At 42.2% G+C, this 17,311-nt stretch overlaps 1 protein-coding gene across 1 annotated transcript in view; it reads left to right on the top strand.

The window, feature by feature from the left end:
• Positions 1–1,843: 1,843 nt before the first annotated feature.
• The window catches only part of LOC137273305 (aminopeptidase B-like), a 38,199-nt gene continuing 22,731 nt past the window's right edge, over positions 1,844–17,311 (top strand). Inside the window, exons 1-5 of the mRNA XM_067805862.1 lie at positions 1,844–2,113; positions 10,182–10,300; positions 15,179–15,281; positions 15,660–15,769; positions 16,538–16,738. Coding sequence (XP_067661963.1) covers positions 1,948–2,113; positions 10,182–10,300; positions 15,179–15,281; positions 15,660–15,769; positions 16,538–16,738 — 699 coding nt within the window. The 5' untranslated portion in view covers positions 1,844–1,947. The remainder of the gene's footprint in view (positions 2,114–10,181; positions 10,301–15,178; positions 15,282–15,659; positions 15,770–16,537; positions 16,739–17,311) is intronic.

Genomic DNA, 17,311 nt, shown 5'->3' with positions numbered 1-17,311 from the left:
TGTTCATTACACACAGACTCCACACATTATATGAATGTATGCTACACACAGACTCCACACATGACAAGAATGTACATTACACACAGACTTCACACATGACAAGAATGTATGCTACACATCGACTCCACACATTACAATAATGTTCATTACACACAGACTCCACACATTATATGAATGTATGCTACACACAGACTCCACACATGACAAGAATGTACATTACACACAGACTCCACACATGACAAGAATGTATGCTACACACAGACTCCACACATGACAAGAATGTATGCTACACACAGACTCCACACATTACAAGAATGTACATGAAATGGAAGTTAGGCAAGCAAACCCATAGTTTGCACACTAATCAAGGGGACTCTTGTGATCATTACAGGAGACTCTCAGTTTACCTGTATAGACAATCTATCGTAAGTTCGTGACGTGCATTTATGCAGAGACATTAAACTGAAACTTTATTTACATTCCTCCATGAACACGGACGTGACAAAACCCACGGTTCAACGAAAACGGGTTTCTATGGTGAAACAATGTTATGGACACTGTGTCTGTGACAGAAAACTGCAGTCACCTTTTAACACGATGGCCTACTGGCAAGTGGTAAAATACAATTTCATATCAGAGTACCCCCAGTGAATCTTTCATCTGGTTGCTTCTTTTGTGTATCATATATAATTAGGGATCTATAGTCCACATCCAGTCTCCTGTCCGTGGTCACTATGCAACCCAAACCAGTGACTGCGTCACTCATCTAAGCCAGATGGGGATTGGTCTGTTTCAATGAGTTTGATTTTACGCTTTTAGCAATATTCCAGTGATGTCACGGCAGGGGACACTACAAATGGTCTACACTGTACCCACATGGGAAATCGAACCCGGTTTTAAGAGTGCCGAGCGACCAGGAAAGGGAGTTGCTGGTATGTCTCTGTATCGTCATAACATCACCCTGTTCCCCATGTTTGTACTGTACCACTAGCCTTCTTTCCTCATGTTTGGACTGCATCACTGACCTCCTTTCCTCACGTTTGTACTGTATTAGTGGCCTCCTTTCATCACGTTTGTACTTCATCACTGACCTCCTTTCCTCACATTTGTACTGCATCACTGGCTTCCTTTCCTCACATTTGTATACTGTACCACTGTCCTCCCATCCTAGCGTATTTACTGTATCACTTGTCTCCTCGTGTTTGTATTACATATCCCATCACATCTGTTACCAGTTTACTTTAGTGTATCACTGGTCTCCACGTGTTTGCATTACATATCCCATCACATCTGTTACCAGTTTACTTTAGTGTATCACTGGCATCATCGTGTTTGTATTCTCTCATTTTACATCTATTACCATGTTGTTCCTGCGTTTCACTTGTCTCATGTTTGCATTACATATTCATTTTCTGAAGAGTGTTAACATGTTTTCATGCCTTAATGTGTGTGTGTGTGTGTGTGTGTGTGTGTGTGTGTGTGTGTGTGTGTGTGTGTGTGTTACCCTAATACCCCCTAACCATTCATCTCAAGGACATGAAAGGACACACTCTCCCAATCGTCTTGTTATCCACATCAAAGAAGCTGACGTCAATCAATCTTGCTTTTTTACCGCATTCCTCTTATAAATGCACTTAGAAGATTTATTAAGCATTTGTCTACTCATGTGATACTGTTTAAATCAGTTACTCAATAAAAGACATTTTTCAGCTTTGTCATTATGTCTGGATGCGAAATTTTGCTTGTTTTGACAAGTGACCTGTCTATCTCAAATCCCCGACATATTTCATGGTTTCGTTTCGCTGAGGGTGCTTTTAGAATTACCCGCCCTAACCGGAAGTTTACAACATGTGACATATGGGAGGAAACGAAAGTTAAACTCGGCAAGTACCCCTCCTGTGGTAGAAGTGTTTGTATTTAACTAGTGGTCAAAATCTGTGCGTGATCATGGTGCTTCACTCAGATAGTGCCGTTGACGTGGCGACGGTGTCAAATTATAGACAGGTCGTCGTCATCAACTATCACCTTGATTTTAATGTGGATTTCACCGAGAAACAGATTAAAGGGACCTCTCTGATCACATTCAAGACACTCGCTACACGACTAGTTGAAGGTAGGTAAGGCTGAAGCTGGGAACTGTGGATTCAGTAGCTATTACCAGGGATAGGTCACTCGCATGCTTTCTTTACCATTAGTACTAATTAACGTTTGCCTCGTCATGCTCCAACGCACACGGTGACTTGGCTCGTTTCCAGTGCAACTTCAGTTGTGTTTAACCAGACTGTATAGAGCATATACGTTGTAGATTATGCCTGGTTTAACAAAACTTCAGCCAATTTATTATATCAGTCGGAATTTTACACTGAATGAATGAATTACAGTAAGAATTAAGAGCAAGAATTATGTGAATGAACGAATTAAAGAAAAAGAATCAAAGGAAGAAGTACATATGTGAATGAATGAAAGAATAAATGATACGCCGCGGCCTTCTCACCCAAAGCATGTTAAAAACGCAAAAATATCGCGAGAACACGTCTTAACATGAGCTGTCCTTTTAAAAAATCTACTTTGAAACATTTTTGTTTACATTAATAATTAATTCAGATATCTTAATTATTGCATGTGGGGAATGGAATGGACATTAACAAAATGTTAACTGACACTGTCACATTGCCCTCAAAAGTATAGTGTAAAACTCTCACAAAGCGTTCTAAAACACCTTTCCATTTTTGTCAAATAATAAGATCCACAAGAAAGAAAGAAGTTATGGAACTATAACCCTCAAGCATCAATGGTGAAGCAGATCAGATCGGCAATATGTCATATTTTTCACACACCTCAAATACACCCTAACATTTTGTTTTAGATTATGGAACTATCACTATTACGTGCAAACACATTTCACCTGATAGTATATTCCCCTCATAAGAATTAAAGGTGTATGTGAAAGATGTTTTTGAGGAAGTAACTTGGAATACTCAAACAATGGTGGATCAGAACAGATCGGCGAAATATCATATTTTTCACACACCTCAGTTACGCCCTAACAATTTTTAAGTCATAAAACTGTCACTATTACTTGCAAATACCTTTCTAAAGGTATGTTCTCCTTCTAAAAGTTAAACGAATGTGTGTGAAAGAAGTTTTTATCGGCACAGTTTAGTCTAACTTCGCGGTGAATCGAGAATAGAAGCCAGTGAGTTATAACTTACCGACTTGAAACTTTACTACAAATCTACTGTCCTAATACGGACACTAATACCGATTATTTGACTTAAACTGAAGTGACGAAATAGTTAACCTTTCTTCTACATGTTGGATTTCAGTTGTTACAACACTCAGCAAACTTAATCAGCTGTTGAAAGTAAACCGGGCTCAATCTTAAATACTACGCTGCCACCATATTGGCTACACTGGTTACGTAACAACCCAAGACATACGTTCAGCTGCTTTTTGAGGAGTTTCCTCTCCCCTTCTATATAGGCTCCCTGCTATTACAGACCCTGAAACAGATACATCCAATAAGGCACAGACAGGTTATAATGTGTAGCAAGTTTAGGTTCCGCCAGTTCAGTAACTTAAGGCAGGGAGCCTACGTATAAAAGGAGAAGAAACTCCTCGAACAGCTGCTTAACATATGTCTTGCCTCGTTACGTAACCGGTGTAGCCAATATGGCGACAGCTTAGTATTTAAGATTGAGCCCGGTTTATTTTCAACAGCTGATTACATTCACTGAGTGTTGTGACAACTGAACACCTATATGTAGAAGATAAGTTAACCATATTGTCACTTCAGTTTAAGTCAAATAATTGTTATTAGTGTCAGTATTGGGACAGTACATTTGTTGGTATGTTATAGCTCACTGGCTTCCATTCTCGAGTCACCCGGAAGATAGACTAAATTAAGTCGATAAAAACTTATTTCACCCATTCGTTTAATTTTTAGAAGGAAACCATACCTTTAGTTGAAAGGTATTTGCAAGAAATAGAGGGTAACAGTTCTGCCAGTACCCCCTCTCCCAAAACATTACCTTAAGTACTGTCACTCATATTAATCACTAGTTATACCATCAATAATGTGTGTAAGGCATGAAAAACAATGTATGACCTGCAATGACTGCTGTACCCATATTCAGCCTCGGGAATCCAGATAGGTTGAGGTCAGCATAACTACATCGCCATTTGTAAGCTATATTCCACACAACTGATCAATACTCAAGAAAAGTACAACATACCTCTACTGTCCTCCAGTGTAAATGGATCCAATGTCCTCTAGGATTTGCATAAAAATGACTTTTTCGGCACTATAGTGATACCTATATTCGGCTAGATGTAGAGCAGTCTAAGTAAACTTAGTCTCAGTGTATTTCGTTACACTCCACCACTGAGTCTAACAAAACCTAGTAGAAGGTCGCGTCAGGTAACCTTTGAGCGACCAGTGACCTTCCAATCAAACGCAAGACGGTTAAATAGATTTAACCAATCAGACAACGACTACTATTTTAGGGATCGGAGGGACTTTCAAAATATTCAGGTCACTGACACAGACCTCTTCACAAACAAAAATCCACATTTAACACAGTTATTTGACCTGCAGTATATACGCTTTGGTTACCATTAGCCAATATTTCCGCAAGACAGCATCCTTGAATACTGCCCAAAACACTATTTTCAGCGACTGTTTACTCACCGTTGTCATGGTTGTACATGCGCCATGTGCATCACCCGGAAGCGAGCATACGCTAAATAGCATTCGGAGTCGTTCGGGTACGAACCTTTTCGAGATAAAAAGTTCTAAAGGTATCTGCGAATGTCCACTTTCGCGGTTTGGTAAGCTGTGTTCTCATTGGCCAGTCTCAAAGGTTACCTGACGCAACCTCCCATAAGGTTTTGTTAGACTCAGTGGTGGAGTGTAACGAAAAGTACTGAGGATAAGTTTACTTAGACTGGATGTAAAGCAAAGTAGTGTTGCTGAGTGTGTGTTGTCGGTAGTTGCCTTTTTATGCACCACAACCGGTTTTCGATCAGGTTTATACAGGTGGTGGGTCTGGTGAAGAAGAAGGCTCACGATCTCATACTACGTTAAAACTAGAGGATGACAACATGGCTTCTAAATTTTGTACCACACTCAGCTAGGGTCTGACAACGCATTAAGTCATGGGACGCCATTACATACAAACAACTCGTACCAAAATCATCATATACATGCTAAAAGCACTCTAGGTGATCTCTCATTCAAATTTCACACCCACCAACAGAGTACAACATCCTAATTCCTTTACTACAATTAGTTGTTATGCCAGTATTACCTCCATATGTCAACGGTAACGGAAAGAAAATTAAAAATTCACGGGGAATGAGGTTCGATCTCATGAACTCACCATCCTCATATCTTACTGCATCTCCACTGTTCCTCAGAGTCACCGAGACTTCTGAAATGAGCTTGTTAATTAATACAATACAACCCACGCGTAAGCCTACAAACCAGCGTCTAAATACAATAAGTTCCGCTCTGTCGGTCACCTGTCTCAGTAGCACTGAGGTACGACAGAGGACTCTTGACTAGACGACCCGGGTTCGGTTCCCAGAAGCAACGTCATTTCTTTCAGACTTAGATTCTTAGTTAAAATTGTTAGTTATGTAGTTCACTTGAAAGCTTACACCACTAACATTAGATGTATGAAAGAAGTATGTTAATTCACAGGAAGTTGCAGGTGACGACAAGAGACGGATGGAGCAAAGTTGGAGGAAGAAAAACGGACACAAAGTAGAAGGACAAAGGAATTTTATTTTTTATTACCGCCCCTCCCCCCACTTTTTCAATATTACCTCCAAACTTCTAAACCCCCATTTAACCCCCTAAAATTTATACCAATCGCCCCTTTTCAGAATATTACATCTGGGAATAATTTCCTGGGACTGCATTTGTTACTAAAAAAAGAGGGATTGGGGCGGTACGGGCGGAACTCTTTCCTAATAGAGATAGTTTTATGGCTTAAAAAAATGGGTACAGTGTATTTGAGGTGTGTGAAAAATATGACCTATCACTGATCTGTTCTGATCCACCATTGAAATACTACACAACATTCTTTGAGTGTTCCTAGTTATTGCTTCAAAAACATCTTTCACATACACCTTTCATTCTTATGAGGGGAATATACTATCAGGTGAAATGTATTTGCAAGTAATAGTGATAATTTCACCGTCTAAAAAAACGTGTTAGGGGGTATATGAGGTGTGTGTAAATTGTCACATATCATTGATTCTAATATGCTTCTGTGAAAGATCAAAGGCGCCGACAATACTTTATCAGACGATAATGTGCACTTTTTGCAATGTGTTGACGTCGCTGCGCCATTCCAGTCTGCCCCCTCGTAATCAAACAAACGTCAGAACGTTACTGACGTCACGATGGATGTCAGTTGCCATCGCCTCTTACAGCCTCCCACAGTAAACTGCTTCGTTGCATCCCATTTCTTGGTTTGCAGTTGCATCAAACAGCTAACATCACTGGTGGAAACATTATGTTAATGTTTTCCGAAGGATAAAATGCCTCGTAGTTCGACTCAAAACTTTAAAGAGACATGGTAATGTTTGCAGTGTTTACCTTCCCACAATGCAATCATGGAATGTCGCATGACTAGTCAGCTTCAGCTGAATGTACTGATCTAAACTTTCGTTGGTAGTAGAAATGAGATCAAACTAAAAGTGCTTTATGGTTCAACTTCTTTATTATACAAGGTCACAACGTTTCGGGACAGATTCAAGTCTCTTCTTCAGGTGAAGTGAGGGTAAAACTAAAGGGTTGTAGTATATATACACATAACAGTAGACTGATAACAATGGGTAAGAAGATATACAGGTTTCTATTAATTGATGTACAGGCTTTGATTGATTGATGTATGGGCTTCAACTTATGTAAAGGCTTCAACTGATAGGTGTGCCGGGTTGTGTTGATTAGGTTAACGAGTTACAGGTAAAGATGTTTGGATAAAGATTAGTCGCTGAGGATAAGGTGGTTCCATGCATTGGGTAAGTAAACACCTCCGTCTCTGTTGATTGAGGGATTGTTCCGCTTGATTGCAATGGCTTCTAGGAGCTTCCGTTTTTTTAAGTCATTGGCGTTCCTAACTAATGTCCTGGTGTTGTCCCAAACAATCTTGTGATTGGGGTTGTGCATGATGTGTTCACATACAGCAGACTTCTGATCCAAATTTTGAACTGATGTTTTTAACCTGATAGTCAGTGGTCGACCAGTTTTCACCAATATATGTCTCTTTACAACTGCATTGGATCTGGTAGATGCATCCTGCTGGGCTGTTGCATTTAGGTGTTGTTGGCCCACGTCCATTAGCTGATAGTAGCGTTTACAGGTTGGAGTCGCTACAGAAGGTGACGTCTATTCCTGCTGTTTTCTTGATGAGACGGCTGATGTGATGACTTATCTGGCCATGGTATGGTATGTTAATTCTGATGGGGGAAGGTTCCGGTTTAGTTGACTTTCAGGGTCTTGGTGATGGTGTTGCTGACTAGATGGGGTGGGTACTCGTTAAGGTCTTGGAAGGTTGATTTCAGGTGTTTTAATTCGCTGTGGAGGCTGTCTGGGCTGCAGACCGCTTTTGCTCTTCGTGCCAGGGTAGCTACTATGCCTTTCTTCATCTGGGGATGATGGTTGGACTGGTGATGAATGTACTGATCCGTATGTGTTGGTTTACGGTAAACACTGGTGGCTATGGATTGTTGGCGTCGGTGGAGAAGAATGTCCAGGAAGGGACGGTGTTGGTGTGTCTCTTCTTCCATTGTGAAATGAATTCTTGGGTGTTGGCAATTCAAGTGTTGCAGCAGGGCCTCTGTAGAAATGAGATGGTCGTTTTGCCTTGTATGGTTTAAGAGAATCACAGACGTAATTAAAATGATCTAGTGTAGATATTTAGCCCGAACATAAACCTTCACCAAACTGTTCATCATTTATTTTTCTTGTAACATTTGTCTTAACGTAGGGGACTGACATGTCAAAAGAACAGCGCGTAAGTTAGCCCTGTGCGAGGTTTCTGAAGTTAGGTCACAGACACCGTCGTTTCTTTTTTGCCATAGATTAATCGAAATTAGGCTTAGAAATTATTAAATATGGCATCTTAGAAAAGAAATACAGTTCGTTCTACCACCGCTTGCGTCTGAGTGCTTTAACGATATAATAGTTCAGGGGAAAGTGTGCTTTATTACACTATACATGGTGGTAGAACGAACTGTATTTCTTAATTTCATCTGATCAGTCATTGAAATATTGCACTGCGTTGTTCGAGTGTTTCTAGTTATTATTCTAAAACTTCTTTCACATACACCTTTAATTTTTATGAAGTGAATATACCATCAGGTGAAAGGTGTTTGCAAGGTGTTAGAAAAATTGTTAGGGCGTATGTGATGTATATGAAAAATATGACAGTCTGATCTGATCCACCATTGATGTTTGTGATGTTTGAGGGTTATAGTTCTGTAACTTCTTTCTTTCTTGTTGATGTTAATATTTCTTGCTGATCTTATTATTTGACAACACTGGAAAGGTGTTTATAATGCTTTGCGATAATTTTACACTTTCTGTTTTTGAGGGATGTGTGACAGTGTAAGTTAACATTTTGTTAACATCCATGCCATTCCCCACATGCCATAAGATATCTGAATTAATTATTAATGTAAACACAAAAATGTCTCATAGTAGATTTCTTTTTATGAGGACAGCTGATGTTAACACGTGTTCTAGTGATACTTTTGTGTTCTTAAACATTTTTTCGGATGGATGGCCATTGCATTTCATTTATTCTTTCATTCATTCACATATAATCCGTGCTCTTTATTCTGACTATAATCCATTCATTGTAAAATTCCGACTGATACAATAAACTGGCTGCAGTACTGTTCAACACAGCTGAAGTTGTGCTGGGAACGAGCCAATTCAGTACGTGCGTTGGAGCATGACGAGGCACACATTAATCAGTACAAATGGTAAAGAAAGCAAGGGAATGACCTATAGCTGTTGTAGAGTATCCCTGCTTTAGGTGCAAAATCTCTTGGCTCCTTTATATGGAAAGGTTTTCTTCTGTTTCCCCCTATTCTTTCTTCCGCAGATAAACAAAGGTAATACTAAGCGGTTTAACCCTAACATTATATGTTGTACTTATTTTGGGGGCTTAGTTATTTGTGTGTGACCTCTGGTAATTGTTGTGTTAGGTTTTGTTAATACTTCTAGCATATAAAAATTTATAAGAGAAGGGATAGAGACCGGAGTGGGTGAGGAGGGGCTGTGATGCTAGCACTAAGGTGACTAGATTCGTCTGAGTTAGACTTATCAGACGGAGAAGCTAGCGGTGACGGGGGTATATATACTCTAGAGGAGCTGGAGGGGTTGGCAGCCCGGCCAAGATGAGTCTGGTGTTTTGGCTAGGGAACAGTGTAAATGCTGCCTGGTGGCAGGTGGCAGTGGTGGTTCAATGGTGATTCCGGTGGTGGTCGGTGTTACCAGTGATGTGGCCGGTGTTGGGTGGTGGCTATCGGTGGGGTGCCGGTGGTAGCCGGTGACGCTATGGCAGTAGCATCACATTAAGCATCGCGGTTGATGGTGTGGCGGCTGAATGTATGGAGTTTTAGACACAAATGTGAAAAATAAACATTGGAAGTATAAGGTTTTGTGACAAGACCAGGTGTGTATACAAATTTATAAAAAAGAATATAGAATTTGTATACCGATGTCCCTCACTTCATAGTGAGGGATAGTTGATAGTCACTTGATAGTGAGGGATCTGGGGCCCCAACATTCTGATTTGAACGTGGGGCCAAGGATAACAACATACACTGTGTTTTGAGAGTATATAAATTTGTATTCAGATGGAATATAAATGGTAACCCAAATAAGAGTGAATTCAGATTACAGTTTGCAACATTGCAGGGTGGATAAATGTCCCACAGTCATAGAAGGTGCTAGGTGCGCACCTACTCATGAAGAGTAATGTCAGTTTGGTTCAACGGAGTGGCAAGAGTTAAAAACATAGCTGTAGAAAGCAGGTCTTGGTGCTGCGCATTCGGGTTAACTAGGCATCTGTATTCTTGAAGAAATATATGTTTAATTGAAAGACTATAGGTTTGTCGATTTTTTCATTCCACGTTTCTAGATCAGTTTCTTATTTCAGTTCGGCTTGACACCCACGAGACATTGACGGTTCACAGTGCTCACTTAGAGGGAGTGGACCAGGCTCTCATCATCAGAAAAAAAGACTTCACCGACTACGGCACAGCCTTGCTGATAGATGTAAGAGTTTGCCAAGACCATATGAGGCTTGGAAGATTTTCTGCACACATACTTATCTACTAAGCCACTTGACCAATGAAGATCCAGATTAGAATTGGTCTTCAGCAACCTCGGTGCCAAACTTGATTGGATGGTTAGACATGTGGACTTGATTGACTCATGTCATCCTATCCCAATTGTGTTGATTGATGTGTGTTGATCACTGGATTGTCTGATTTCAACTTGATTCTCTACAGACTGTCGCCATATGGCTGGAACATTGATAAGTGCGGCAATAAACAACTAACAAACAAACTACACTGTGCCACCTTTTTAGCTCAAATTGATTAACTCATTAGCTCATTAACATAGCTTTTTAGTGTCCAGCTCAACATTGCAGCATTGTTTGCTTTACAAGCAATGACACATCATCACCATAATATCCATACCGATCCTAACCTAAAGAACAAAGTTTTAACTTACCTTACCATAGGACTTATGCATATTACCTCAAACTTCGCTTATATGAGATCAGACAGTCGTTAATTCACCATTCCCATGAATGGCTACCTCATGTATCGATGAATGTATAGTCACGGAAGTGGCGAGATCTGTTGAACCGCGCAAGTGCTGACCTTTTAAAATTCACTTTTGCTCCAAGCGTCCTTGTGATCGGACGTTCGTTTGGTTCGCTATAGTTAGAGTTTTTTACCTTCTACCTTGTGTTTAGGTTATTACTACATGGTAGGTATGTTTGTTTCTTTCATGTTACTTGAATGAAGAAAGAATTAAACTTCACTTTCCTGGCTACCTCGTGTGCACTTGTTACTTGTTTTTCAATGTTGGTGGTTTCTCACATCTCAACTGTTTTTGTGTGATCTTTGCTTGGTGTACATAACTTTGGTTAGTTCCTACACCATCTTACACTTGTTTCTCTTCATGGGTTGCCCATATGCTGTATTTCCTATATTTGTTCTCACGTAGCATGTCTCTGGTTGCGGGTCAGCCATCTTTTTTGTTGTGTCTGCCCTGCCTCTGGGCATGCTTATTTTTTCTTTTAGGGGTGTTTGTCACATTTTTCACGTAGAGGTGTTTGCTAGGCGAGTTTAATAACTTTTCTCCCGTGATTCGATGTTGCAGTAGCTGTTTATGACTCGTCAGTTTTGTACTGTGTGTAAAGTCTTAAAGTCAGCAAAGCCCCCCACCCCTGGTGTCCAGACTGCGCCTCCGTTAGGTGCTCGCTTGTCCAGTGCTGTCTACATTGCAAGCCCGTGTCAACAGTAGAGTTGAAGGCTTACCTTACTGCGAGAAGGAAGCGTTTCTCTGCAGAAGTTGCTCCGATCTTTATTACAGCCTGCTGCGGGGGCGTGTCATCCCGGATTGACGCTGATGCAGCTGATGCCTTCTGCCCTGATGCCTGTGTCGCCTCCCTCAACTGATGGAAGTTTGATGGATTTGGCGGCTAGATCTTCTCTTGTGTTTCCAGCGCTGACGCCGACTTCTGGACTGTGTTCGATGCCGACACCGACATCTTCTGGATACCGCATCCTGCGTATATTTTTGTTGGATGTTTCCTCACAAGAGGTGGACTCGCAGAGACACTTTATGGAAGAACGAGCTTGGCGCCTTTGCCTCAACGTGGACCCATGCGCATGACAAAGAGAGTTCAAAACACCGACGCGTAAGCAAGGCCCCAGGACCGTTTGCAGGATGCCCCCTCTACTCCCGGCAGGTGAAGGGCAAGCGTCCTTATTCTTCCCGCTGAAGATGGGAATGTTCCCACCCCCTGTTGTGCCTGCTCACCTGATACCTGTAGGTGGGAGACTAGGGATCTTTGGGCCCAACTGGACATTCCCGAAAGACCCCATCTCAGACCCACCTCACTTTCGTGTGGTTACCCTAGATCTACTGCGTGCCAAGTTGTGGCCAGGTACATGATTAGCCAGTCTCGACCAACCTCCATGTTCCAATTTTCCGACGCCACCGGAGGTTCCTTCGGTTTATCTTCAACGGAGTGCATTACCAGTGGAAGGTCCTCCTGCTTGGAATTTCTACGGCCCCGTGGCTATTTACGCGGATCACTTCTCCGATCGCCCAGTTCCTGCATCTGAGAGGGATAGACTTCGACGTCTACATAGACAACCGCCTCCTTAACAACTTCGAGCCTCAGTAGCTTCACAGACAGTTGGACTTCACTACTCGAATTCTTCAGCAACTGGGGTGGATAATCAACCTTGAAAAGTCGCAACTAGTGCCGTTGCAAGAACTGACATTTATCTGAGGTCTTTTTGTAACACATTCCAGCTTGGTTAAAGTCCCCACTGTCCGTTGGGAGAAGATTCTCAAGTTTGAGAGCCTAGTTCTCTCTCAGCCTCTGACCCTCATAGAGTGGCAGTCTCTGCTGGGCCTCCTGACTTTGGCTCAAGACCGTACCCACAGAGGTTGCCTCATGCTTCGGCGCTTCAAGGGGCAGACCACTTCAGGGCTGTGGTCAGATGCTGAACAAGGTTGGCACATCAACAACCTCAAGATGCAAGCGGTCATTCTGGCAGTACACCATTGGATTTCTGTCTTGAAGAACTCCAAGCTCCTCATAGCGTCAGACAGCTCCACGGTGGTATGGGTCATCCAGTATCGGGGAACTACTAGGTCGAAGAAACTGTTGGACCAGATGTTTCTTCTCGCTGGTCTCCTGGACAGCAGCAACATCATAGCAAAGCTTGTCACATTCCGAGCTGCAGGAGCGTGTTGGCCTTCCCAACAGAATGGTTCTGTGTCAGAACCACAGGTGTCCTTTGCTAGATCTGTTCGCCACAAGCCTCAGTCATCAGCTTCTGGTGTATGTCTCTCCAATTCCGGATCCAGGAGCTTGGGCAGTCGATGCCATGTCCCCATCATGGGAAGGACTGGATGCCTACACCTTTCCACCTCCAGTTCTACTTCCGGCAATCTTCGGCAAAATCAGACAGACAGAGAGGATTCGTCTGCTTTTGGTTGCGCTCAGGTGGCCAACCAGGTTGTGGTTTCCAGAGCTGCGCCATCTTGCCGACGGACACATGCTTCAATTACTCAGAGTGGCCCAATCTACTGCGCCACCCTCACAATCTGCCAGACCTGATGAGGTTTTATATGCACGGATGGATCATTTACAAAAGGCATTGAGAGCTAAGGGATATTCTTCTAGAGTAGCCAAAGTCATTGTTCAAGCTCACCGTACCTCCACCAGATCTTTGTATGACGATAAGTGGACGTCATTTGAGAAGTTTGGTGCTCAAAAATCTCAAGATCCCTTATCAGCATCGATCACCACAATTTATTGCTGAGTTCCTTATTTTCCTCCATTCTTCTAGACATCTCAAGGGAAGTACCACAGGAACTTATTTGTCAGCGCTGAACTCTGTCAGCGTGGGATCTCAACATTGTCCTACAACATCTTCGAAGCCATCCCGACGAACCCTTGGAGGTGGCTTCTTTTGAAGATTTATCCAGAAAAACAGTTTTTCTTTTGGCTTTGGCTACCGCTGCCAGGGTTAGCGAAATCCACGCCTTGTATGTCACTCGGATAAAGTTCGAACAGTCTCGCCATGGATGTGCCCATTTAGGTTTGCTGTGGGACATAGTTGCAAAGACTCTGTTACCAGGTCAACCCAATAGACTGTTTACCAGGAAAACTTGCTTTGCCCTGTGCGTGCCATAAAACTTTCTGTTGCCAAATCAGCTCCACTGAGATGGGGTCAGAAGAGATTATTCATCCCTTTCTCGTCTATGTGCAAGGGTGAGGTATGCCTTACGGTTGTGTTCTACAATTCTGGCTGCTTATGATGCTCAAGGTTTGCCTCATTCCACGGCTCACAAACCTCGGGAAATTAGAGCACTAGCTTCCACGATGGCTCTCCATAGGAATTGCTCTGTTCTAGCTATCATGGAGGGCTGTTTTGGGAAATCGTCTACTGTTTTTGCCAGCCACTACCTACAAGATTTGGCAGTGGAGGACGTGGAGGGTCTACAGTCCTTTGGTCCTCTAGTGGTTGCTCAACAACTCACTCAGCATGCCAATCATTCGGTAACTATTTATCTTACCATTAGGTCTCATGGTTCTTTTTCATATCGTGCTATGATCGGCTCCATTGAGTACCTTGAGTTACTGTCTGTTTTATTGTTACAGAATTGTTCCTGTGCCTGACTGCAGTGGTTTCTCAGGACTGCACAATATGTGCTGGAGTCAATTGGTTTGGTCCTCTAGGGCCCGACACCGCCAACCTACTGTTGAAGCCTTATGCATAAGTCCTATGGTAAGGTAAGTTAAAAATTTGTTAAAATCTAAATATTTTAGATATTTAAATACTTACCTTTCCATAGGACGGTGATTTCCCTCCCGACGCTGGATGCTCCTCCCCTCTCTGGGCTCTTTGGACTGGGTTTCACTTCAGTAAAAGTGAATTTTGAAAGGTCTGCGCTTGCGCGGTTCAGGAGATCACACCACTTCTGTGACTATGGATTCGTTGATACATGAGGTAGCCATTCATGGGAATGGTGAATCAACGACTGTCTGATCTCATCTAAGTGAAGCTTGAGGTAATATGCATAAGTCCTATGGTAAGGTAAGTATTTAAATATCTAAAATACAACCTACATTTTTCAAAAGTTGAAGCATGTAATTATTTCTTTCAGTGTCCCAAGTGTAATTATACAATATTATACATTTTGTATTTGAGGCATGTGGGAAATTTGTGCTTGATTTAAATACTTGGTTCTTCTAGGCAACACTTATAGTCCAACCGATCAGAGTATAAGCAAATTTAGCAGATCCATGTTTGACAGAACAAGTTTAGTCTGCATGGTGGGAAGAATTTTATCACCAAAGAAAATTACAGTTAATTTTGTCTGTTTTGTCTGTAGCTGCCAACTGAAAAGAATGCTGGAGAGGAATTCAAGATCCGTCTCTCTTTCACCAGTACAGGGGGACCAGGAGTCTGCTGGCTTGACCCGCAGCAAACTGCAGGTGCTCCCTATTGTTATCTATTGTAGGTCATGTGATAAGGGACCATGATTATGATTTTTATGGAGAATCATGTACAATGTGAGTGACCCCTTCTAAAATGTATCTACAAAGTAAGTAACCTCCCTGCATGTCATGTACAGAATCATTACAGATAATATACAGAAAGGATGAGGTGTATTGTACTGTTATAAACATTAAAGAGGATGGCGGGGGAGCTTACTGGTTAAAGTGTTTGCTCTTCACATCCAACCTGGGTTTGATCCCCCTTGTGGGTGTGATGTGTGAAGGTTCCCTCTGTCATATGGCGGAAATATTGCTGATATGTGCATAGCACTTAATGCTGTCACGTACATTAAAGATTAGTAACTGGGTTTACAGGAAAGAAGATGCCCTTCATGTACACACAGGGACAGGCAGCTTGTAACAGATCCTTCTTCCCCTGCCAGGACACGCCAATCATCAAATCAACATACACGGCTAATGTAAAGGTGAGTTCTGTAACAGACTCTCCTTTCCCTACCAGGATGTGGTTGATGTCAAGGTGAGTTCTGTAACAGACTCTCCTTTCCCTACCAGGATGTGGTTGATGTCAAGGTGAGTTCTGTAACAGACTCTCCTTTCCCTACCAGGATGTGGTTGATGTCAAGGTGAGTTCTGTAACAGACTCTCCTTTCCCTACCAGGGCATGGTTGATGTCAAGGTGAGTTGTGTAACAGGCTCTCCTTTTCCTACCAGGATGTGGTTGATGTCAAGGTGAGTTCTGAATTACTAACAAGTTGTTATCACTCGGCAAGGACATGCTCAATATGAAGTTGAGTTCTGTACCAGGTTCTTACTACCTTCCTGGAACATGCATGTTTTTTCACTCATGCAGATAATTAGCCTTTAGTAGTCCATGCTTGTTGTAAGAGGCAAGTAATGGGATCGGGTGGTCAGACTTGCTGACTTGGTTGACTTTTGTCATTGTATCCCAACCGTGTAGATTGATGCTGATCGATGTAGATCACTGAATTGTCTGGTTCAGACTCGGTTATTTACAGACCGCTGCATATAGTTGGAATATTGCCAAGTACAGCATTAAACTACCAACAAACAAGCACATTTCACATAAGCATTCACATCTCTCGCCAAGATGGGTTTTGGAACATAACCGACCTGTCACGTCAATGTAATATACCTTCATATCTATGCTGTTATTGGTTATTTAGATAGACAACCCTGTGTTCTCATCAGGGACTACATACTTGATGTTGTAGGTGGCAGAAGGCTTTACCCCAGTGATGAGTGCAAGCAAAAGCAGTTACGGAGAAGTGGCCAACTTGTCTGGCGATAAGGACACATACTACTTCAGCCAGCATGTGCCCATACAGGTCTACCTAGTTGCCATGGCAGTCGGAGATCTCAAGGCTGCAGACATCGGACCTCGGAGCAAAGTGTATGCTGAGCCTAGTGTTCTGGTGAGAGGGGTCTCAGCAGTAGGGAGATTCTGTTTTAGCGAAAGATGAGTCAATATGAGGAACTCTTTTGGCAGTGTCTCAATACTGAGCAGACGTCAACTTAAACTGCATTGTCAAGAGTTCACTGTTCTAAATAACTGATTTATGTACAGGAGATTACTATAAATCATGCAATACGGGGAACCTTTGAATGTATGTAGATATTCTGAACATTCCACAGTAATGAGAACAGTTTCATGGTATAGTATACACGCCTGAAGAACCTATGTACAAGGCATACTGGAGAGGATGTTGCTTTATTGTTGGTAATGGCTGATCAGTGTAATTCCTGATTTTACATATCAAATCTAAATTTTCCTGCCAGGTGTAGTAGTTAGAACATCTGTATGGAGAGTTGGATACTGGGGCTTTGATGCCCTGACTGTTTCTCTCTCTGTCTCCCTCATATGATAGAGTGGATGGAGTGTCAGTTGGGGAGAAGATGGTCAGTTGTTAGAGCGTCATTATCTTGACAAAAAGTGTTAATTTTTTGGGGGGCTGGTGGGGTAGCCTTCTGGGCAAGGTATTCGCTCA

This window comes from Haliotis asinina, chromosome 2 (genome assembly GCF_037392515.1).
Source record: "Haliotis asinina isolate JCU_RB_2024 chromosome 2, JCU_Hal_asi_v2, whole genome shotgun sequence".
NCBI classification, from domain to species: domain Eukaryota; kingdom Metazoa; phylum Mollusca; class Gastropoda; order Lepetellida; family Haliotidae; genus Haliotis; species Haliotis asinina.
The sequence above is the reverse complement of the archived record's forward strand: the minus strand, read 5'-3'. Positions and strand labels throughout refer to the sequence as shown.